This window comes from Crinia signifera, chromosome 6 (genome assembly GCF_055691185.1).
Source record: "Crinia signifera chromosome 6, ASM5569118v1, whole genome shotgun sequence".
Taxonomy (NCBI): domain Eukaryota; kingdom Metazoa; phylum Chordata; class Amphibia; order Anura; family Myobatrachidae; genus Crinia; species Crinia signifera.
This window is the reverse complement of record NC_139222.1, coordinates 140,080,951-140,099,155: the sequence shown is the minus strand read 5'-3', so window position 1 is coordinate 140,099,155 and position 18,205 is coordinate 140,080,951. Positions and strand designations below refer to the sequence as shown.

General features: G+C 46.9%; 1 protein-coding gene across 1 annotated transcript; it reads right to left on the bottom strand.

Moving 5' to 3' along the window:
- Window positions 1-10,509: 10,509 nt before the first annotated feature.
- Window positions 10,510-12,647, bottom strand: LOC146007100 (uncharacterized). Its single transcript, XM_083145484.1, has 2 exons — window positions 12,423-12,647; window positions 10,510-11,570 (listed from the first exon to the last, which is right to left on the bottom strand). Exons 1-2 carry the CDS (start codon window positions 12,639-12,641, stop codon window positions 10,998-11,000), a joined length of 792 nt encoding a protein of 263 aa, XP_083001610.1. The 5' UTR covers window positions 12,642-12,647; the 3' UTR covers window positions 10,510-10,997.
- Window positions 12,648-18,205: the final 5,558 nt, after the last annotated feature.

Below are 18,205 nucleotides of genomic sequence, written 5' to 3'. Positions count from 1 at the left end.
CTGCACACTGGGATTCTGGGTTACTGGCTTTCTTGCAGTGGGACGAATGTATCCAAGTCTCTCTCTCTGCGACTTTAATTGATGTAGTGCTGGTCAACAAAACTTGGTACGGTCCTTCCCAACGGTCTATCAAACAACCTGAGCGTAAAAAATTTCGGATCATAACAAAGTCTCCTGGTTTAAGATTATGACAATTCTCTGTAGGCATATCAGGGTTCAGTAACTTCAGCTGCTTTTGTTGCTCCCTTAGCTGTTTGTTTAGCTTTAGGATATACTGTACAGTTAGCTCATTGTTACATTTGAGATCATCCTGTGGGTCTATCATGATGTGTGGCTGCCGACCAAACAATATCTCGAAGGGGGACAAGTTGAGCGGAGTCCTGGGAGTGGTCCTAATGCTATACAGCACAATAGGCAATGCCTCTGGCCATAACAACCCTGTTTCAGCCATAACTTTACCCAATTTGTTCTTAATAGTACCATTCATTCTCTCAACTTTGGCGCTCGCCTGGGGACGATATGGAGTATGAAGTTTACTATTAATCCCCAGGAGTTTACACATGATTTGGAAGACCTCTCCTGTGAAATGAGTGCCTCTGTCACTCTCAATGACCTTTGGGATACCATACCTACAGACAAACTCCTGACATATTTTCTTTGCTGTAAAGGTAGCAGTGTTGGAGGCAGTGGGGAAAGCCTCCACCCAGCTGGAAAACATGTCAACACAAACTAATACATATTTCAAATTTCTACAGGGTGGTAACTGTATGAAGTCGATTTGTATTACCTGGAAAGGGCCTTCTGTAGGAGGGATGTGGGATGGCTCTGTTGGGATGGCTTTTCCAACGTTCTTCCTCAAACAGGTGAGGCATGACATTGCCACTCTACCTGCTTGAGAAGCGAACCCTGGTGCACACCAGTAGGCCTTTACCAGCTTGCACATACCTTCCTTCCCAAGATGTGTCAGCCCATGGGCCGCCTCGGCTAGACTAGGAAGGTATGCCCTGGGGGCCACTGGTTTCCCGTGTCCATCTCTCCAAAGTCCGGTAGACTCTTGGCCACATCCCTTCGACTTCCATACTGCTCTTTCCTGTGGGGAACACAAATTCTGCATGTCTATCAGTTTGGATGTGGATACTATGTTCAGTGTACAAAGGTTGGTAGGATGGGTGAAAATATTTACAGGGCATGCGGCCCTTTTCGCTGCCTCATCAGCGCGGCTGTTACCAAGTGACACCGGGTCCTTCTCTGATGTGTGAGCTTTGCACTTGATAACAGCCACTCTGTCTGGAAGCTGAATAGCTCCCAAAAGTCTCCTAATGTATGTCGCATGCGCCACTGGTGTGCCAGCCGCCGTCATGAAATTTCGGAGACGCCATAGGGCTCCAAAATCATGCACAACTCCGAAAGCATATCTGGAGTCGGTATATATGTTAACTGCTTTTCCCTGGGCCAGTTCACATGCTCTGGTCAAGGCCACCAGTTCCGCTACTTGTGCTGAGTGAGGTGGTCCCAAGGGTTCAGCTTCCACAATACCTTCTCCATCTACTACCGCGTAGCCTGTGCACAGCTCTCCCGTGTCCGTCTGTCTATGACAGCTACCATCTGTGAATAAGGTTATGTCTACCTCACTTAATGGGCTGTCGCTTATGTCAGGACGTGCTGTGAAGGTCTGATTCAGATAGGTCATGCAATCATGTTTGTCCACACCCTCACTAAACTCTGCTTTACCATTTTCAGCAACATTCCCATCACCCTCCACCCTTTGTGCCTTGGAGGGCACATGAGGAAGGAATGTGGCTGGGTTTAGTGTGTTGCATCTTTTGATGGTAATATTTACTGGGGCCATCAGCGCCAGTTCCCACTTAGTGAACCGTGCTGAGGACACATGACGTGTTTGGGCAGAATTTAGGAGGGCAGAGACAGCATGGGGAGCATGAACAGTTAAATCGTGTCCCAACACTACGTCCTCACTCTTACTTACTAGTTGTGCTATTGCAGCCACACTTCGTAAGCAAGTTGGGAGTGAGCGTGCTACTGTGTCCAGCTGGCCACTGTAGTACGCTATTGGTCGGTTGGCATCACCATGTTTTTGTACAAGTACTCCTGCCGCACACCCACCTGATTCAGTTCCGTACAGTTCAAAGGGTTTCCCATAATCTGGCATTCCCAGTGCTGGGGCCTTTGTTAGGCTCACCTTTAGTTCCTCGAAAGCCAGCTCAGATTCCTCAGTATGAGAGACCCGATCTGGCTTAGTTGAGGAAACCATCTCTTGTAGTGGTAATGCCAGAATAGAGAATCCTGGGATCCAATTGCGACAGTATCCACTCATGCCTAGGAACGTACGGATCTGATGCTGGGTCTGTGGCAGTACCATGTTCTGAATCGCTTGGATTCTGTCGTCGGTGAGGTGTCTCAGCCCTTGGGTAAGGCAGTGGCCCAGATACTTAACCCTGGTCTGGCATAATTGCAGCTTATCCTTTGATACTTTATGTCCTGTCTCTGAGAGATGCATCAGTAGTTGTCTAGTGTCATCCACTGATGACTCCAGTGACCCAGAACACAACAATAAGTCATCGACATATTGTATCAGTATCGAACCACTCATGGGTTGAAAGGATTGTAAACAATCATGCAAGGCCTGGGAGAAGATGCTGGGGCTGTCTATGAACCCCTGGGGGAGTCGTGTCCAGGTATACTGTACTCCTCTGTAAGTAAAGGCGAACAGATACTGGCTGTCAGGGTGCAAAGGGACGGAGAAGAACGCTGAACACAAATCAATGACTGTGAAATGAGTACAGTGAGGTGGGATTTGCATTAGGATGACAGCTGGGTTTGGCACTACGGGGAATTGGCTCTCAACTACTTTGTTTACCCCTCTTAAATCCTGCACTAGTCTGTAGCCCCTCCCCCCGCTCTTTTTCACAGGAAAGATGGGACTATTGGCCGTGCTGGAAGTTCTAACTAGGATTTCCTGTTGGAGCAATCGTTGGATCACTGGGAATACTCCTAGCTCAACTTCAGGTTTTAAAGGGTATTGCGGTATTTTTGGGGCTATACTGCCTTCTTTTAAGCGGATCTCTACTGGAGCTACATTTGCCATCAGCCCAGCATCCTGTCCATCTTTAGTCCAAAGGGAACCCGGTATTTGTGCTGTAATTTCAGCTACCCTAGATGGATTTGACTCTACAACAGTGGAATACAACATTAGCCTCTGAGGACTGTCCAGCATATCTTGCACTTCTTGTGTAAGATTTTTAGGAGTGTCTAGGAATACCCCATCGGGAGTGCAATAGATGACACATCCCATTTTACATAGTAAATCTCTACCTAGGAGGTTAGTCGGGGCCGCTGCAGCCAACAGAAAAGAGTGTTTGGTATGCAGAGGCCCGATTGTAACCTCCGCTGGTTTCGTCAGTGGGTAATGTTGTATTTTTCCTGTTACCCCAATTGCCGCTACTGATTGGTTAGTGAAACCCAAGTGAAGAGGAGTGTTGAGAACAGATCTGGCCGCCCCTGTATCAACCAAAAAGGTCTGCCTTACTCCAGCTATATCAACCTTCACCTGAGGTTCCTCTCTAAGGTGTTGAGTTAATCTAACTGGCTGTAGGATACAGGTATGACCTGTTTCCTATTGTCTGACCTGGGTTGCCCTTAGCACAGTGTCAGCCATCAGATGGGGAGGAGGCATGTTGCGTGACCTGTCTGTCTCCTCCCATTGTCTAGGGGCTGGGTATCTCCGTGTCTCACCTTTGTGAGATTCCCATTCTCGCTTATGTGTCTGATAATTCCTGGGGTTTCCTAACCTACAATGAGCTGAGTAGTGACCTTCCCCATTGCAGTTGTAACAGATAATTGGTTTTCTACCTGTGTCCCTGGTGTTTCGTTGGTATGCAGCTTTGTTTGGGGCATTAGTAAGGGCTTGGATGCTAACCATCATCAGTTTGTCAGTTTGCAGTTCCCTGTGCTTCTTAATGTTGCGGTCGTGGTCCACAGCAGATTCCCGTAGGGCATCCACTGTCATTCCACGCCAATTTGGAAAAGAAGTTTGGACTCTGGCTCTCAGGTTTTCCCTAAGCCCTTCCACCAGCACAGAGACAATCATCTCCCTCAGGTGGGGGTCGTCCTTAGGCTCGGAGACACCAGTGTACTTTGATACCTCCAGTAAGGCTTTTGTAAAATAATCAGCAGCAGTTTCGCCATCTTTCTGTTTGATGGTGAAAATCTTGCTATATTCTACTGCTGCAGGAAAATACACTCCCAACTGTAAGTTAATCAGGCGTATATTCTCCTGGTTGATCTCATCATTTATCTCCTTGTCCACTTTCAATCCACTATCCTGAATGAATTTCGGGATGTCAATGTGAGTGGGGAGACAGGCCCTCAACATGATTCTCCAATCCTTGTTGGTGGGCTCATCAGAGTTTCCTAGATCCCTTACAAATTTCCGGCACAATGCCAGATCTTTCCTTGGGTCAGGGAAATCTGTAATGATGGACCGCAGCTCTAACCGTGTCCATGGGTTTAGCATGGTCATCTTTCTGGTAGGTATCACACCCTCTCTGTCTGCCTTACCATAGGGAACCTCCAGTGTGCGCATAGGATATGTTTGTACCACATTCGCATTACTGGGACCTGCTTGGGAGTCATTTGTGTCTGTGCTGTGTGGTGCATCATTACCTGAGTCCAATACTATGCTGTTGGCATCAGCCGTCTCCTCCTCCTGTGCTGGGGCCTCAACAGCGGGTTGAGCTTTTCCCTCAATCATATTAATTGCATGAGAGACGGCCAGTGCCAACAGCTGCTCGTTTTCCTCTCGGGTTTCCTTGTAAGGGGATAAGATAGGGTACAGGTTAGCAACGGATACATTATTACTTATACCTTTCTTATGAGTCATTATCCCCTTCGGCACATATGGGGGTGGGGGAGCTGATTCTATTGTGGCAGCGGTTGCATTTATATTGTGGCTGATTGCGTCTGGTATTGCCAGACCTCTGCTTCCCCATTGTTCCTGTCCTTCCTTCTGCCACAATTTAAGAATATCTATATGCTTCACTCTCTCCTTACGACTGGAGAGTAGGCATATTTCATCTTTTACTGCCGATAAGATTTCCGGATCGAAGCTACCAACACTGGGAAATTCTAACTTGCTGCCTTGTGTCATTTTTCTCCATTTATTTTGGTAAACAACTGCGAGTTCACCGTGCTTCCTGCACATAATAAAAGCAGACGATCCTTTTGGCCGGCTTGCTTCCTCCCTAACATGCACGTTATCACAGCGTGACCCGTTATTACCCATAATTACAGGAACAAACGTTCACAGCTTAATAGATATCGGTGGGTTATTACTTATCTGAGAGCTCCCCAAACACTTACTTCTACAGCTTCCTAGAACATCCCACAGTCAAGCAGGTGCGAAGGATACGAGGTACGATACTCAATCACCAAGTCTTTCAACTAGCAGCGAACTTCTAGCCAACTTGCTTGGTGCGGCACAATTTTTCCAGGGTATAACAAACTTGTTTTCCTATACCCCCAAAAATTGGATTTCTAAAGTAGCTAATCGGAAACAAGTGCGTTCCGATGTATCTTCTTGTACCCTCCTAGCGGAATCAATTCCACTGAAGGGGCAGTTCCTATGGGCACGTCGTCACGTGAACCCTGTCCTACCTGGACTGTCCTACACTGGACTACACTGCGCTTGAGTCGTGTCGTCACACACCCGTTCGCCTCAGTTATTTTTCACACTGGGCGCTGGTTACACCTTGGTCTTATGCATATATTTGAAATATTTCTGTACAGAAAATCTTCCCAGGCTGGTAGCTTTTCACTAGATACTTATGCAGGTATAAATCCCTTATAATACGCTATAGGAATCTATTAAAATAATGCTTGAGTTGCTTGCTTATGAGAAAATGAACAAAAGAAAAAAAACTTATTTTCTCTTTATTAAATCACCGCCCCATCCACAGTATATTACTATACTGTTTTAAATAAGGCTAGTGGTTTAATACTGTTCACCTTTGAGTTCCTATGTGTGCTGCATGTGCAGTACCAATGAACAGCCACGTGTGTACATGCGTTGTTCACAGGCCGCCGATGAATCGGCCACCCACGTGTTCTATAGTGTATTTGCAAGGTTGCACTCGGGTTTCGCTATACGCAGTAATTGCGCCTAAATGTGGAATAAATCCCTTAACTCCGTCCGAAAGTTACGTATCAAGATGCGAAATAAATCCCGCACTTAATCCGTAAATCACGTACAAAGATGCGAAAATTTCCCGATATGGGCACGTGCGCGCGCACCTTGCGTATTACACAATAGACGCTTTACGTTACTGCAAAAGGCCCAGGGCTTGTCGCCACGTGGCGGAGTCTCTGGTTTTGCAGTAACTAACAATAAAAGTTATAGTTTTGCACAGAGGGGATCCTCTATGTACTATAATAAACACAGACTCCACGTGTGCGAACCTTATCGCACGTGGTACATATACTGTAATAAACAAGCAACTCAAAACACTATACCCCGTTAAACTACTTGTGGCAGGCAGAAGTACAGTTTACTAAACACTTAATATATGTTTTAAAACACGTGGCTTTCACTCATTGTACTCCGGGTTCAGAGCTAGCACTTCCCGAACCCCGCACCGCCGCGGACTCGGCCTATCCAGCAATGGAAACAAATAAATACTTCCACCCTTTTGCTGGTATAGGTCGGGTCGCACGCCTGGTACTGAGTTCTGGAATGTGGAGCGGACGGACGAGCCCTCAATTGTTAATGACGATTAAATATGACCAGAGAGACAATAAGTGAAAAGCGCTGGTTACGTAATAAGTCCGCAACCAACGTACCCTTTATACCTAACTACGTGCAAACAAAGCGTAGCGCAGCGTAGCGTACCTTTTATTGTATTATGTACACCAAGAACCAATACCTTAATCAGAGATTCCTTCGCAGTACTTTGTCTCTAATCTGCGAATATACCTTATCGGACAGTGTCCATAATATACCTTGTCGCTATTATGCGAATAAACAGACACGACCACTGTATAGAAATAAGGAGATAAGAACTCCAGTAAAAAGGTTATATTTAAGTCCCTAATGGACAAAAGGGGGTTACAGAAATAAGAATAAACAGGTTTAACAAGTGATACAATATACTAACAATGAATACTAAACAGGCTCAGCTAGGGGGAAAGAAAACAGATACAAGACACAATCAGCCAATCAATACAATAAGAATAAATACCGTTAATGCAACCGTTACCGTTCTCATCAAATATGCGAAGCGCAGTCCGGTCAGAGCTCACTATCGTTCAGGGATGAACTATAGTCCGGTGGTAAGTCAGGGAAAGGTAGATGTGCCGAAGAGACTTTGGCTGCTCTGGGTCGCCTATCTTATAGGGTCAGAAAGGGGAGGTCAAAGGCCGTTCTCATTGGTCAGAGGTCGAATGTCAGGTCAGCTGTGATTAGGGGGTAAGATGATACACCTGGTTTGGCTAGGTCCAGGGGAGTGAACTTTAAGAGTCCTTTGTTTGGTGGCTTCGGCGTCAGCAGTGATAAGAACCGGTTTCATCTAGATTCCTTTGTTACATACTTTCAACAGAAACTGTCCCTGGAATATGGATTATGTCCATAACTGTCGAGCCGTGTATATTGCGGAATATTCGCAATGACCGGAATACTTCGCACAATGAACGGAACGGTACTAAACATGATACAGACAGATGTATGCAGGGCTAACTAAGCTATGTGTGGCGTTCTAAACCTTTAACTATATTTTACTTAGTGTCAGTATGTATTTATGAATTTATGTGTGATAGTATGGCTACTCTTCTGGTCCACTTTGTCACACATACTCGGGTATGGAAACTTTATTTGCGCAACTCTGCGAACCAAAATGGCGACCATACTATCCTAAGATGGCGTGTGTGTAACTCGACTTCCATACATGGGTGCCAGTGGGTGCTCTATCTTCCACTCAACATGTAGGACCTGGAGCAGTAAGTACTGCTAATTACTCCTTTACTCCATATTTTACCCTCAATTCCATTTGCAATATCACCAATAAAGATATTAAAAAGCACTGGTCCAAGCACAGATCCCTGGGGTACTCCACTGGTAACCTTTCCAGACAGTTGTTACGGCAGCTTGTTTGACTGCAGATATCGCCATTATCTGGAAATAGTTTTCTTAGCTTTCAATAGCATAAAAACCTAGAGTCCCAACTTTCAGGAGGTGCTGGGAACTTGAGGATCAGAGATCAGAAGCCAGAGCAATCCATTGACAAAAATATAAAACTGTACACCAGACGTTTGGAGCTGGAGCAGGGACCGGCTGCTGGGAGGCTGATATCTCTGGTTCTGGGCATGATAGAGACGCTAGTGTCGACAGAAAGGGGAGAGTCTCTCAGAAAAACTCTAATGTGGGGTACACACCAGGACGACCACCGTCGTTCACGACCGATAGACGACCATGGAACGATTTCCCTTGGACTTCCCGGGAGCTCCCAGGCAGTCCCCAGCAAACGATTAGCAAAAATTGTGTTTTTTTGCGGAACGATCTAGATCCGATCCCGATGCGCCCGCGATGGTCGTTAAGACGGTCGGATCGCTGGTTTTTGTTTTTTTTGCAAGAACACATGCGACCGTCGTCAGATGGGCCTTTGAAATTTGAATGAAGGGGCTGGACTAGCAGAGGGGGAGGACTAGCAGAGGGGGATAGGAATAGCAGCAGCCATTTTAAACCAGTGTATTTCTGCTTTGTTACTAGTGAGGCTTGGTTTATACCTGCTGAACGCTGGACATAGCTATTTACACATTACTTTGTTTTGCCTGCCATTACAAAGTGTCTTTTAACCCTGCACTATGGAGAATGCAGTGATGGGTAGTCACCAGCAACAGTACCTGCTCTATTATGCAGTTTTGAAGCTCAGGCGTCAGAGAGCCCAGCGCAGGAGAGAAAGATCATGCTGGACAAAGCAGTGGCTACTTCAGCGTCAGACTCGTTCGCACATGCCACTGCTCAGGGACATCAGGGAGAATAACCCAGACGATTTCCGTAACTTCTTGAGGATGGATGATGCCACATTCCAGGAATTGCTGCGTCTGGTGACTCCCCACATCGAGAAGCAGGATACCAAGTATCGCATGGCTATCCCTGCTGAGGAACGGCTGGTGGTCACCCTGAGGTTTCTGGCGACAGGACGGTCTCTTGCTGACCTAAAGTTTGGATCCCTCATCTCCCCGCAAGCTTTGGGCCTCATCATCCCGGAGACCTGCAAAGCCATTGTGAAGGTGCTGCAGTACCAGTATTGCAAGGTAAGGATGAAATATACACTGTACACTTTATTGTGCAAACAAAATATTTTTATTTATAATTTAGGCCTAGGACAGAAACAGGTTTTTTAGGCCTTTCATGGTTAAAACATGTAAAATAGTAAATAGATTGTGTCAACAAAAATATATTATAATACCATATATAAAAGATATTGTACAAAAACACACACTATATATAAAGATTTAAGTATGTATGACCCAGTTTAAACTTTCCCAATAAGTACGGGCTACTGTGTGGCAGAGGATGTCTGCCGCAGATAAGTAAAGGCTGCGGCCCACATGGCGCATGGCGCAGATGCAATGGTCCCGGCCACATTGATGTGCGCCATACGCCATGTGAGCAGTGGCCATCACATACCTGCAGCTGAGACCATGTCTGCCGCACAGTACCCCATACTATTGGTAAAGACAAAAGGGCAATAAATGGAGTTTGCTATCCAGATTGAGGAGAATCCTGTTCTCCCTCTGGTAATGCAGGTACAGGTAGCAGCATATAAAAAAACAAAAAACACACTCTGGTAACTTCTGGAACAGGCACTTACAACAGTAGGGATAAGGTACTGTGTGGCAGAGGATGTCTGCTGCAGATATGTAAAGGCTGCGGCCCACATGGCGCATGGCGCAGATGCAATGGCCCCCGCCCCATTGATGTGCGCCATACACCATGTGAGCAGTGGCCATCACATACCTGCAGCTGAGACCATGTCTTCGGCACAGTACCCCATACTATTGGCAAAGAAAAAAGGGCAATAAATGGAGTTTGCTATCCAGATTGAGGAGAATCCTGTTCTCCCTCTGGTAATGCAGGTACAGGTAGCAGCATATATGTAGAAAACCAAGACAAAAGACACTCTGGTAACTTCTGGAACATGCCCTTACAACAGTAGGGATAAGGTACTGTGCGGCAGAGGATGTCTGCTGCAGATATGTAAAGGCTGCGGCCCACATGGCGCATGGCGCAGATGCAATGGCCCCCGCCCCATTGATGTGCGCCATACGCCATGTGAGCAGTGGCCATCACATACCTGCAGCCGAGACCATGTCTGCCGCACAGTACCCCATACTATTGGTAAAGACAAAAGGGCAATAAATGGAGTTTGCTATCCAGATTGAGGAGAATCCTGTTCTCCCTCTGGTAATGCAGGTACAGGTAGCAGCATATAAATAAACAAAAATACACACTGTGGCCCTTGTGTGGCAGAGGATGTCTGCTGCAGATATGTAAAGGCTGCGGCCCACATGGCGCATGGCGCAGATGCAATGGTCCCGGCCCCATTGATGTGCGCCATACGCCATGTGAGCAGTGGCCATCACATACCTGCAGCCGAGACCATGTCTGCCGCACAGTACCCCATACTATTGGTAAAGACAAAAGGGCAATAAATGGAGTTTGCTATCCAGATTGAGGAGAATCCTGTTCTCCCTCTGGTAATGCAGGTACAGGTAGCAGCATATAAATAAACAAAAATACACACTGTGGCCCTTGTGTGGCAGAGGATGTCTGCTGCAGATATGTAAAGGCTGCGGCCCACATGGCGCATGGCGCAGATGCAATGGTCCCGGCCCCATTGATGTGCGCCATACGCCATGTGAGCAGTGGCCATCACATACCTGCAGCTGAGACCATGTCGATGGTAAATGATAAAGTAGCCTATTTTTTAAGACAGATCCTCAAAAACAGGACACTCTGGATCTTCTATCAGTAAAGAACTGTAGAATTGACGGTACTGGGGGGGTTGAGAAGGCTGTGTAGGTGTTGACTGGGTATGTGTTGGAATTGTGCTCGACTGGCCTGCTACGGTGGCAGGCGGAGTAGGCACTGGTGATTCTAATGACAGTGGTGTGTCTGGTGCACTACCAATGCCAACTATTTTAGTGCCACTGTTGAGATACCCTAAACTGCCATTATACACCAACTCCATGCATAACTTTTCAAAAGTAAGTTGCTGGTCAGGAGCCATGTTGCGAACACACTCTGCCACATAAGTGAAGTAGTTGTCATGTTTGTCCGGGTTTCTTTGCAGGACTTGATGTGCCCGCATCATAAATTCTTCATGTGCCGCTGCTTCTCCTTTTTTTCCTTTGCCACGCATTTTTTTGGCACGGGGGAGTGGTGGAGTGGGTTCCAGGGTGGGTGGCGGAGTGCGTGCCGGAGTAGGAACTTCGTTAGATGTGCATGCATTATCAGATAGGACAGATAGGTCTGGGGTTGCAGGTGGGTAGTCACCAAGCTGTAAAAAAATTGAACATGTTTACTAATCAATTCTATTTACTTCTAATTTCAGTTCCCTACCAGCGTGAATGAATGGAAAGTCATCGCAGAGGAGTTTGAACAGCGATGGAACTTCCCAAATTGCGGTGGAGCCATTGATGGCAAACATGTCCGCATAGCCCAGCCTATCAATAGTGGTTCCTACTATTTTAATTACAAGGGCTATTTTAGCATTGTACTAATGGCTGTGGTGAATGCCAACTATGAGTTTATCTTCCTGGATGTAGGAAGGAATGGCCGTGCATCGGATGGTGGCACTTTCAAGGACACAAAGTTCTACGAAAGGCTCATAGCGAACACCCTTCACTTGCCGTCTGTCCAGGAAACTAAACAGGGGCTTAACTTTGTTTTTGTGGCTGACGAGGCTTTTGGCCTGCACGAGCATGTCATGAAGCCATATGCGCAAAGGGGCCTGAACCATGACAAAAGGATCTTTAACTACAGGCTATCCAGGGCACGGCGTGTTGTGGAAAATGCTTTTGGCATCCTGGCAAGCCGGTTTCGCATTTTTCACACTGCCATTAACCTGAGGGTGGACAAAATTGACTGGGTTGTCACGGCGTGCTGTGTCCTGCACAATTTGCTCCGCAGAAAAGCCACACAGCAAAGGGCTACAGGCACAGCACTCCAAGAAGACCAAGAACTGCCAGAGGAGGTAGTGCAGATATCCTCCTTGCAAACCCCAACACAACGCTACACAGGGAGTGCACGAGCCAAACAGGTGAGGGAAGAGTACATGGCCTACTTTAATGGGGAGGGCGCTGTGGATTGGCAGGAGGAATCAATTAGATAGCCAAAAAAATAGACTCACCGATGCAGACTGCGAATTCTCCTCCTCCTCCTGCGCCGCGACTTCTTGGTTTTCCTGTTCGACCATAAGGACTACTCCTGTCCTCATCGACTCCTGGCTGAGGGTGAATGTCAACCGGTCATAGTACCAGAGCGATGTTTGATACATCTCGTCGACTCCAGCACCAGACTTCTTTGCAGCCTCCATCTTCTTGTGTTCCTTTAAGAACACCGTGCGCATATTCTGGATGCGTTTCCTCACCCATTCAACATTGGCCTCTGGGTGAAATGGAAGACTGTAGCGTGCCAACTCCTCCAAGGCTTGGTTTCTTTTCATTTTGTTTGAATACTCCTTGGATTTGGTTCTCCACAGGCATTCGTGTGTACGATATTTTTCAATAAACCCTTCCAAAAACTCTTGTTCCTTTGCGTTGGACATTGGGACTGTAAAAAGATAAAACCATTTTAGTTGTTATAGTTATACCCATGTTTTGTTTCATATTTAAATTTTTATAGTTATAGTTACCAGTTTACCTAGTTCTTATGTTTTAAGTATTTAAAATGTTAATAAACTTTTATGAAAACCACTATACATTTTATTGTGCAGATTGCTATTCACACACACAGGTGAATGGGGCCTAGCAGAGAGGAGTGCTTGGAATACTGCAATGGTGGACAATGGTTTATGTATATATATCTATATATACACAAACACACACACACAGGTGAATGGGGCCTAGCAGAGAGGAGTGCTTGGAATACTGCAATGGTGGACAATGGTTTATGTATATATATCTATATATACACAAACACACACACACAGGTGAATGGGGCCTAGCAGAGAGGAGTGCTTGGAATACTGCAATGGTGGACAATGGTTTATGTATATATATCTATATATACACAAACACACACACACAGGTGAATGGGGCCTAGCAGAGAGGAGTGCTTGGAATACTGCAATGGTGGACAATGGTTTATGTATATATATCTATATATACACAAACACACACACACAGGTGAATGGGGCCTAGCAGAGAGGAGTGCTTGGAATACTGCAATGGTGGACAATGGTTTATGTATATATATCTATATATACACAAACACACACACACAGGTGAATGGGGCCTAGCAGAGAGGAGTGCTTGGAATACTGCAATGGTGGACAATGGTTTATGTATATATATCTATATATACACAAACACACACACACAGGTGAATGGGGCCTAGCAGAGAGGAGTGCTTGGAATACTGCAATGGTGGACAATGGTTTATGTATATATATCTATATATACACAAACACACACACACAGGTGAATGGGGCCTAGCAGAGAGGAGTGCTTGGAATACTGCAATGGTGGACAATGGTTTATGTATATATATCTATATATACACAAACACACACACACAGGTGAATGGGGCCTAGCAGAGAGGAGTGCTTGGAATACTGCAATGGTGGACAATGGTTTATGTATATATATCTATATATACACAAACACACACACACAGGTGAATGGGGCCTAGCAGAGAGGAGTGCTTGGAATACTGCAATGGTGGACAATGGTTTATGTATATATATCTATATATACACAAACACACACACACAGGTGAATGGGGCCTAGCAGAGAGGAGTGCTTTGAATACTGCAATGGTGGACATTGGTTATATGTATACACACAGACATGGGGCCCACCCAAAAAAAACAGTGACATGGTCGGGTGCACGGTTGCCAAACCAGTGCTTTATACACACTATATACATTGGTGGCAACAGTGGGCATGCATAGAAGAGCATTGGGAGTGCAAACATACCAGGTTGTTGTTCTGGGAGATGAGACAAGAAGGAGAGTCCAACTGCTGCGCCAGCGCTGTTTGCTATGTGGAAAAACATGGCGCCGGGGGAGTGTTTAGGAAATGCCACTCAAATAGGCTGGATCAAACGACGGACGCACCGACGGACGGACGACGGAGGCGGCAAAAAACACTCACGATCTGCATACGATTGACGGTCGGTCGGCCTGGGATTGACAGATCCTACCTGCAGCACGTAGGACCAAAGATGCGACCAAACGAGCGGCGTGAACGCGCATTTGATCGGAATCGGATCAAATAAATGTCAAAAACACACGATAGTACATACAATCTGCATACAACCGGTCGGAATTGGATCTAAATTGACAGAATCGTGCCCTAGTCGTCCTGGTGTGTACCCAGCATAAGTCAGAGGCAACCTGAGAAATATGACTGGGAATTGCAATTAACAGGTCGGATGTGGACTGCAGCTTTGAAGTTGGATATCTCCAGTTCCCCTGGGCTGATTTTCAAAATTCTTGTATCCCTGGAAAAAGGGGATCCTCAGCTATCAGAATAGGGCACTTATACACCTGGGGCCCCTGGGAAAGTGCCCATTAAGCCCATACGAAAAGTCGGCCCTGCTCTAGATGTGGTTGTACCAATGACCTATACAGTGGCATTATTACTTCTTTCTTTCTACTACTGATACCTCTCCCTATGCAACCAAGCATCTGACTTGCCTTCTTCATTGCTTTGTCAACTGAAATAGTGACACCTAGATCCCTCCTCAGTAGTTTCCATTCTAGTGCCATTTATACTATATTTAGTCTTTGGATTTTTGAGACCCAAGTGCATGATTTTGCATCTTTTGGCATTAAACTGTAGTTGCCATTATCTTGACCATTCCTCTAATCTACCTAGATCATCAATCATTTGTTTTACCCCTTCCGGTGTGTCTACCCTGTTGCAAACCTTTGTGTCATCTGCAAAAAGGCATATTTTACCCTCAATTCCATTTGCAATATCACCAATAAAGATATTAAAAAGCACTGGTCCAAGCACAGATCCCTGGGGTACTCCACTGGTAACCTTTCCAGACAGTTGTTACGGATCTGGGTGTGAACCCACCGATGGAGTCCTGAGACCGGAACATGAGGATGTTGGTGGTGGGCTGAGCCCTAAGCCGGAACCGCTGTTTAGAACGGCCACGGCGAAGCCCTACACTAACTCTGTTGGCCGTCCCGGACTGGTGTACGTAGGCTGCAAGGTGCTAGGCTTCTCCTTTAGTCGCCACGTTTGAAGGAGCGAGTTAAGCCCGCTCCAACCCCGATGCAACCAGGTTTTAAGATGGGACAAACCTACGGCTACCGTCAGGGACTGGACCAAAAGGAGGGTCTAACTAAAAGGGCCTACCTGGACTAAAACACCCTAACTAATGGCACTAGACCAAGGACGGGGAGCGTGACCAAGTCACAGACACCGGAACAAAGAATAACAGGGTGCCACCAAAGAAAACACACGCCAACACAAAATGGTACACTTACAATAATGGTACCCCAAAACAGGCGTGAGCCCACAACCGTGAGCCTCTCCGAATCACGGAGAGCTGGACTAGGAAAATAACTAAGGACGATGGGCAGCTTGCCAGCAGAAATAAAAGATAAGGAATCGGGCTCCACTGGAGCACTTACGTGACCGGACCAAGATGGCAGCTGGACAGCGGCTGCACCACGGCTGCACGGTAACCGCAGCCAGACGAAACTGGATCTGGACCAAGATGGGACACGGAAAGGACCGGATCTGGATGGAACCGGGACAGGATAGAGACTGGACTGTGTCTGGACCAGGACAGTGACTGGACAATGACTGGATCCAGACTGCAGGAAGACTAAGCACTTGACTGGAACAGGACAAGACACTTGACAGACCCAGAATCCAGACTGAGTGGACCGGGACAGACAAAGACAGGACACAAGGGAGCAAAACTCACTACTGGGACCAATATAACCGGCGGGGCTAAACTGGGCCAGATCCCTTAAGAGGGATACTCTGGCCAATCAGCCCCCGCTATGTGCCCGGCCCCCGGTAATTAGAATTACCTTCAGGTGGCCGAGCGCGCGCCGCCCAGCATCGGCTGGTTGCTAGGCAACCGCCGGGCGACGCGATCCCCGGCGTCCCCTGTTGCCTGGCAACCGCTGGGGAACGCCAAGGCTACTGTACTGTTGCCCGACCGAGCGATGACGCGGACCGGCCAGGTGGAAGTGACGCAGTGGGGCTGCGCACTGCCGGGCGGAAGTGCCCGGGACGCCCTTGTAAGGGCGCCGGGACTCTGCTGTGGCGGTGCCGCAGCAGCAGTAACAAGAAGAGGGACAGCAGCGATGGACACCTGGTAAGTGTCCGCGCTGCTGACAACAGTTCCATCAGGGGACAGGACATTGAACAGGACATTGAAGTAATTATTAGGGTGGAAGAGATATATATTCAAAGAATAGCACAGGAGGAGAGAGGGCCCTGCTCATGAGTGCCGACAGCCACCCGCTTTTTTCCCTCATGCCCGCAGCATGGCGAGCGCAGCTAGCCCGCAAGGGGCTTAGTTGCGCTCACCATGCTGTCTGGGTCTGGCCAGTCAGGATCTTGACGTCGGGATAATGACTGTCGGGATCCCAACTGTCTGACCCCTATACCACACCCGGTGGGATGTATCATCCCCCACTCACGGAGCCTGTCCTTGTGATTCACTCAGCCGGAAGCCAGGGGATCTGCGCATGCGCGGTTAGTGCTAACCCCCATCTGACTGCACTGCCCAGGCAGCAGTGCGATCAGGAGCCCACAGGAAAGGGGGGATATGATAGAAACTTTCAAATATATCAAGGGTTTTAACAAGGTACAGGTGGGAGACATTCTTCACAGGAAGAGGAGCAACAGAACACGAGGACATGCGCTGAAACTAGAGGAAGGAAGATTCAGGTGAAATTAGAGGAAGAATTACTTTACAGAAAGAGTAGTAGATAAGTGGAATAGCCTCCCATCTGAGGTGGTAGAGGCAAATACAGTAGTACAATTTAAACATGCTTGGGATAAGCATATTGACATCCTTACAAAAAAATAAGGATCAAATATGGTTTGAGGTAACATGTTTAAAAAAGGGGCAGACTAGATGGGCCAAGTGGTTCTTATCTGCCGTCAAATTCTATGTTTCTATGTTACAATGGGCTATCACCATCTCAGAATGGCGATAGCCCAGGGATGCCAAGCCGGGCTGCCTGATGTTCATACATCGGGCAGCTTTGCATCCCACATAGAAACCTATGGGGGATGTGGCCGGCAGCAGTACAGGAGGGATCGCAGCAGGGGGCGGAGATTCCTGCTGCGGTCTCTCCTACATACATTCGGGGGATACTTAATATTTGCATCTGACCCTGAAAATAAGTGTTTTCGGTGATTTAGCCACAAATATAGCATGATAAATGGCCCCCCTAGAGAGGATGTATAGAGAGAGAAAATAACTTGTTGGACACCTACTGCCAGTGGAAGTGCAGGAGCGGTGGAGTCATAAGATGAGACAGAGAATGAGCGGTCAGAGAGGTAGGAAGATAGCAAAGGTTAGAGGCGTTACTAACACCGTGTTAGCATACATTTGGTGTAAACATTCTGGGACAAGGTACCAGCTGGTATACACTTTATAGGAATTCTCCTTGATGTAGACACTAATAGAACATTTCAAAATGTTTAGATGAAATGGCTCTCAGGTTTCCTCCCCCGGAGAAATATCCAGATCCAATTCCTAGGAAAGTTTGTGGGAAGCCAGGGGAGTGTGATCTAGGGTTAAAATAGAATGGTAGAGTTGAGAAATAATGACCCTGTCCATGAGCTGGTAATACAAAGTTATTCCATTGCTGTGGGGTTGTGGAGAGAGTCGGCTGATAGAAGAGATGAGGTAACGATGTTCAGAATCTGGAGGTATGTGTAGAAACAAGATTGTGGGAGGTGACTCATCTTTTGTTTTTATGTG